The sequence below is a fragment of the Crinia signifera genome, chromosome 2 (assembly GCF_055691185.1).
Source record: "Crinia signifera chromosome 2, ASM5569118v1, whole genome shotgun sequence".
Taxonomy (NCBI): Eukaryota; Metazoa; Chordata; class Amphibia; order Anura; family Myobatrachidae; genus Crinia; species Crinia signifera.
This window is the reverse complement of record NC_139218.1, coordinates 355,708,813-355,715,152: the sequence shown is the minus strand read 5'-3', so window position 1 is coordinate 355,715,152 and position 6,340 is coordinate 355,708,813. Positions and strand designations below refer to the sequence as shown.

At 44.7% G+C, this 6,340-nt stretch overlaps 1 protein-coding gene across 2 annotated transcripts in view; it reads left to right on the top strand.

The window, feature by feature from the left end:
* Positions 1 to 3,556: 3,556 nt before the first annotated feature.
* The window catches only part of FRY (FRY microtubule binding protein), a 367,656-nt gene continuing 364,872 nt past the window's right edge, over positions 3,557 to 6,340 (top strand). The window contains exon 1 of one of the 2 annotated variants that reach the window (XM_083169823.1): positions 3,557 to 3,705. In XM_083169823.1, the coding sequence (XP_083025949.1) occupies positions 3,684 to 3,705 (22 nt within the window). In that variant the 5' untranslated portion in view covers positions 3,557 to 3,683. The remainder of the gene's footprint in view (positions 3,706 to 6,340) is intronic. The other variant, XM_083169830.1, reaches the window with a different exon arrangement.

Below are 6,340 nucleotides of genomic sequence, written 5' to 3'. Positions count from 1 at the left end.
AAATTCCCTATGGACAATATAAGAGTTTGGCCATATAGTGTTTAAATACTTATGTACTCCTAAGGAGGCAGGGAACTTTGATGAACTGCCATAGAAGTGAGTGAATCTTGGCCAGAGAAGCTATTTGCGGGACTAGGACACACTGAACTCGGAGCCAGGACAGGGTTAATACCCGGCGCTATGAACAAATAAAGTTATCGGGAACGTGGCCAGTGAAGAGGGACACAGCTCGCGCTGTGTAACTGACGGGTGTGGACGGTACGCAGCAGCGGCGGTTGGCGGTGTGGCGCAGACAGTTTGTGGCTGACGGGGAAGAGTGCAGAGAGAGCAGCGAGAAGCGGTGCCGGGGAGAGAGCTAATTACTCACCCGGAGATCCGACATCCCGTTCCGGCGCGTCCAGGGAGCTGTCTGCGGTGTCAGAGGCAGAGCTGGAGCCGGAGGTCCTGAAGCGTCGTCAGAGGCTGAGACGCGTCACAGCGGGCGGAGACCAGAGGCGATAGGCGGGCCTTCAAGCGGTGACGCCATTGAACTGGAAGTGCCTACGGGGCGCGGTGAGTGCTAACCCCGCCCTCGGTCTAATAGAGACGGCCTAGCTGCCTAGCCAGGAACGCCCCACACCACACCTCCATCTCTATCCCAGCTGCCATAGGCTAAACCCGGCTGTAGGTGAGCCAGGGGACGCCTACTAAACGAAGCCTGCATACTTACCCATGTTGTCAGTAAAGAAAGACTTTGCATGCCAGAGGCTAAACCCGGCTGTCATAGGGCCAGGGGAATCCTCTGCCACAGTGTACACATATTAGTGTAACAGAGATTATTGACTACTATAGCCAGCGAAATATAGTTAACCTCCTTTGCAGTTACATAAAGAAACACTGTAACAGCCTGGATGATAGACAGATATAACAGCCAGTGAAGAGTCAGGATAGACAGAAGTTACATACAAGGTTATCTAGTACTATTGAAGGGAAAAGACTTACCTGCAGAGAGATCCGGAAAACCAGCTGGGGACTGTAGCTTCGGGACAGTGGCCACGGGAAGGGATTCTGGGAAAGAAGGGAAAGCGCTTCAGGTTTTGTGTATTAAAATAGAGTTATTGCGCAATAACCTAGACACATTGAATAGAAGTACTGTTGGTTTAAGGTATTGATGCTGTTCAGAGTTATAGAGATAATTACACAATAATACTTTGCTGTTTGTTCTCTTGCCGCAAGGCAGTGAAATATATTTTAATCTGTTAACATATTGTTTGAGTAAGATGATTTAGGTGAAAGCGGAGATATAGCCAGATATAGAGATAATAGAGAGATAACTGAGTTTTGTGTTATCCTTAAAATGATATTTCTTTTACTGTGATTCCCGAAATTTATATATGCAGCAAGTAGATCTCATGGAGAAGGCGATTCATCTTCCAGTACAATAAAATTGTCCGTTTGACGTAATGAGTGTGTTATAAATGCAAGTGTCATTCTACATAATAAAACTGCTGTAATTAATTTGTTGAAACCTTTGTATTGTGTAATAATTATACTGTGACCACCGACGTTGATAAATTAGACTGTCAGTGGAGTAAGCGAAGGTCACACATATGGGAAATGCAGCCAGAACTGTCTCCAGATACTGCAGTTTAGAATTTTTTGACTGCATTTTCACGTCAGGTGAACTTTGTATTATCTACACAGTTAGGGCAAATATCACACTTGCCTATTCAATTCAGATGAGAAAGTGTAACCATATGCCAGCTAATATTAATGATAACTTAAATAGATTGTGAACAGCCACAGAGCCCAAACATTTATTATTAGGTATGAAGATATGTGAAAATAATCAGGAAGTGAGAGATTTTGGAAGAGTTTTCCCATTTTTTAAAGCGGCAATCATTTACGTGGCAAAATCAACCTGTTTTTTTTTCAGTGTAAATGATTCCTGCTTTAAAAAAATGGAGAAACTCTCCCAAAATCTCTCACTTTCTGATTCTCACACCCTATTACATTTGCCCTATGATCTCAAAAGTGTTCATAAGACTACAAGAAACTCAATATATCTGTAATAAACTATATGTACCCTCTTTTATGATAGAAAAATAAGTGGTACATATATAACTAGTAATGGTGTCTATACCCCATACTTGCCTACTTTTGATAATGAGTTTCAGGGAGATTATACAGTAGTTGGTAGTAGAATTTTGCACAGTGCCCCCATTGAGGGGGCGTGTCCTGCTTCACCCAAAGGGCGTGTCTAGTTCCGTATATGGATAAATTGTGAAAAGAGCTTGTCAACAAGGCATCTAGAATCTAGGTGTGTACTGCTACATCTGAAAGGAATCTTTTATAAAGACTGATATCCAAAGTAGATGAGCCCCAAAAGCAGTTAGTAGGAGATATTATACTTGGTAAAGTGCTGGGAAATGGTGCTGATGATTCAATGTAAATATATCTGTCTCTCATTCCTTTTTTCCCCAAAAATGTGTCAGTGTAATGTGGGCTAGGTAAAATGAGGGAGATTGCTAGACTAATGAGGGAGAGAGGGAGATTGCTGTTATTTCAGGGAGTCTCCTGCAGCATGCAGGAGGGGGGAGGTAACTATGGTGTAACAGTGTTATGTGGGCTAGGTGAGATGAGGGAGATTGCTAGACTAATGAGGGAGAGAGGGAGATTGCTATTTCAGGGAGTCTCCAGCAGAATGCCCCAAACCCCAAGTCAACTTTGCAGAACCACAGTCAAGTAAATCAGTCACTTGCTAGTGGTTATGGACTATCTAGTTCTGCCTAGTTGCGGTCACTTACCGTGGAAGCAGACATTTTGTGCCTCTGACATCAGTAATACCGCTTTCAGACCGCACTCTAGACCCGGGTTATTGCCGTGTTCTTGCGGCCCCAACACGGGTCAAGAACCCATCTATTAAAGAGTGAATTAATAGAATACATATTGGTCAGCACAGTGCGACAGCTGATGACAGGTAGGCTACATGCAGTGATTACTATAGCTGCACAGGGCAGCAGCAGGCAGGTATAATAAAGCCAGTCACTGATAATAATGTTTATCCCACCATGCTACCATTCTTTGATGACAAGTTAATAACAATCTTTATCTGCGCCCGGCGAGTGAGATAAAGTCTGATGAATGGTCTGCGTTTGTTGCTGAGTGAATAATTCAATGTTCTTTGTTAACAAAGAGACTCTGCTGGTGTTATATAACTACAGAAATAATAAATGAAATTGTCAGCCACCTGCCTCTACCATGGCTGCCTGTGACCCAGCCGCCCTCTCCCCTACAAGGATTCTCTTTCCCTCTCTCTCTTACACACACACACACACACACACACACACACACACACACACACACACTCTCTCTCTCTCTCTCACACACACACACACACACACACACACACACACACACACACTCTCTCTCTCTCTCTCTCTCTCTTTTTCTCTCTCTCTCTCTTTCGTGCACCCCGTGGGTTTTGGAACTCTCAGGGCTTGGGGGATGATTGACGTGAGCTGTGGAAATGAAGCTGTAAGAAGCTCAGAGCCCAATCAGGATGCTGTGGGAGGCAGACACTGCAAGTGGTTGCCTAGGCTTGTTGCAGGAGGTGGAGCAGACACTGACAAGAGAAACAAGGGGGGGAACAGGCTGTGCAACAGCATAGGACAGCAAGAAGAGGAGCAGCACAGACACCATGCATGACAACTCTGCCTGCTAAAGGTAACGCACCCTGTACTACAGATACTCTATCACTGGCACATATTGTACACTATTATCTTGGCATCCTGCTCAGTATCAGTGACAGATGGGGGTGACTGGGTGGCCACTGGGCAGGGATATGATGTAAGAGGTGTGCATTAATATGACCCATGTTATTGTCTCTGTGAGCCAAGCAGGGGGGGTGGCACAAGTTTCGCCTGTTGGGTACTCAGAAAATGGAGCACCGCCTGGGTACGTTTCTCCTTTGTTGTTGCCCACCTCTCAGTCCATTTGCCAGCTCCTGTTACCCAACGTGAGATATAAAACCCTACATTCAAGAGATATAGGAGGCAGATGTACTAAGCCTTGGAGAGGGATAAGGTGGAGAGGGATAACGTAGCAGCCAACCAGCTCTTAACTGTTATTTTTCAAAAACAGACTGTAAAAAATTGGCTGGTATTTTTATCACCCTCCACTTTATCTCTTTCCAAGGCTTTGTAAATAGACCCCTTTATCGCTATACACTTTATCTCTCTCTCCAAGGCTAAGTAGATCTCCTCCATAGCCTGTATAAAAGTTTATATAAAGTGATAATAATAAAACAAACAGCATAAAGCTTCTGAAATGGAAAAGTGCAAAACAATGTTTCTCAGGATTCAGAGATATGATAATAGCACAGGGGCAGATTTATTAGGCTCGGTGAAGTGATAATGTGGCTGGTACTTTATCACCAGCCAATCAGCTCCTAACTGTGAAGTTACAGGCTTGGTTTGAAAAATGACAGGTAGGAGCTGATTGGCCAGTGATAAAGACCAGACACTTTGGGGCAGATGTATTAAGCCTTAACAAGAGTAAAATGCAAGGGTGATAAAGAGAGATAAATGTCCAGCCAATCACCTGCTAACTGCCATGTTACAGGCTGTGTTTGAAAAAAGTCAGTAAGGAGCTGATTGGCTGGACGTTTATCTCTCCTTATCACCCTTACATTTATCTCTTGTTAAGGCTTCATGCATCTGCCCCATTATCACTTCACCGAGCTTAATAAATCTACCCCTGAATGCTCCTGATATTTAATTAGGTAATGTATATAATTGATTTCTATAAAATACGCTGGTACTTTCTTTTAAAACATTAATTACAATTAATCCTCAGTCGTATAAGGCGGTCTTCTGACTGAAATTACCGTCTTTCCCATCCCACATCTGGTGGGTCCCCATCCGATAATCACCTGGAAGAGCGGCTTTTTTAGAAAAATGTACAATTGGAATTCCAGTGTTAATTCATCAGTTATCACCACCTGTACACATTCCGATGTCCATCTCATTAGTATCCGATTTGAAAAGATTGGACACGTATTCAATTGTCATTTCACGCCTGATCTCTCCTATCTATTATCTTTTTGAAGGTGCAAAATAAATAAGAAGTATATCCTGATTGGTTGCCCATAGCAACATGCCATGTGAAATGGAACTCCCATCGTATTAAATTTCCCCCACAGTGTCTAGAATCTAGATAGACAGCCAGTAGGTCTACCCCCAAAAGGTCGACATGCAATAGGTGGGCAGGGTCAAAATGTCGACAGGGTCAAAATGTCGACATGAAAAAAGGTAGGGGGGGCGGGGTGTCAATGTCGACACCTGTAGACCTACTGCATGTCAAACTTTTGGGGTAGACCTACTGACTGTCTATCTAGACACTGTACAGATGGAGCAACTCTTGCTCAGTGCCAGGGCTCGCCAGACCGCCACGGCACTCTGGCGAGCCGGCGCTCCATCTGACTGGGACACGCGAGCATCCCACAAGCACACACATCCCAGTTAGCATGCGCTTCAGGGAGATGGGCAGGGTTAGGGGGGGGGAGCGGGGTGGTGGGAGGCGGCAACGATGCGTTGGGGACCTGGGGGGAGCTCCGGTTGAAAGGGATGCGCGTGCGTTTCATGCGAGCGCATCCCCTTGCAGGGGCTGGCGAATCCACCGACGGCCCCTGCCTGAATGACAGGCGCTACATCTGTAGAACTAAAAAACGGAACCAGGTCCATAATGTCCCAATCCCGTATAATAAAAAGCTAGCGCTGCTCGTGCGCACCAGTGGCCATTCGATGGCACCCAACAAAGTAATTTCAAGTGTTGCTCAGTTCGGGTGCTCACAGCCCTTGACATTAATGTTATGGTGTTACATCATTTTGACAGAATGGTAACTAGTGACATAAAGATGAATTATGACATTTTTGTGGTTGCAATGGAGACTTCTGCCACCAGTGTTAATGTTTATTACCAGGATTGAAGTTACTACATAAAATGACGTTCTCGGTTACACATTCCTTTTTCCCTTCAGTCAGAGGTTTTGTTCTCTGTAGATCAGTCCAAACTGTGGCCCTCCAGCTGTTGTGAAACTACATATCCTAGCATGCCTTGCAATCGTTTTAGCATTCCCTAATAGCAAAATTGTGGCAAGGCATGATGGGACTTGTAGTTTCACAACAGCTGGAGGGCCATAGTTTGGACATGCCTGCTGTAGATTATCTCCCACAAAAGGGCTTCTTACGGGTACATGTAGTGACTCTGCCATGGGCTGTAGTGTAGCACCAGATTTTGACAGTTGTTTACTATAGAGGAACTCTGTTTAGGAATAGGGTTCCTGAGGATTCCTTTAGGG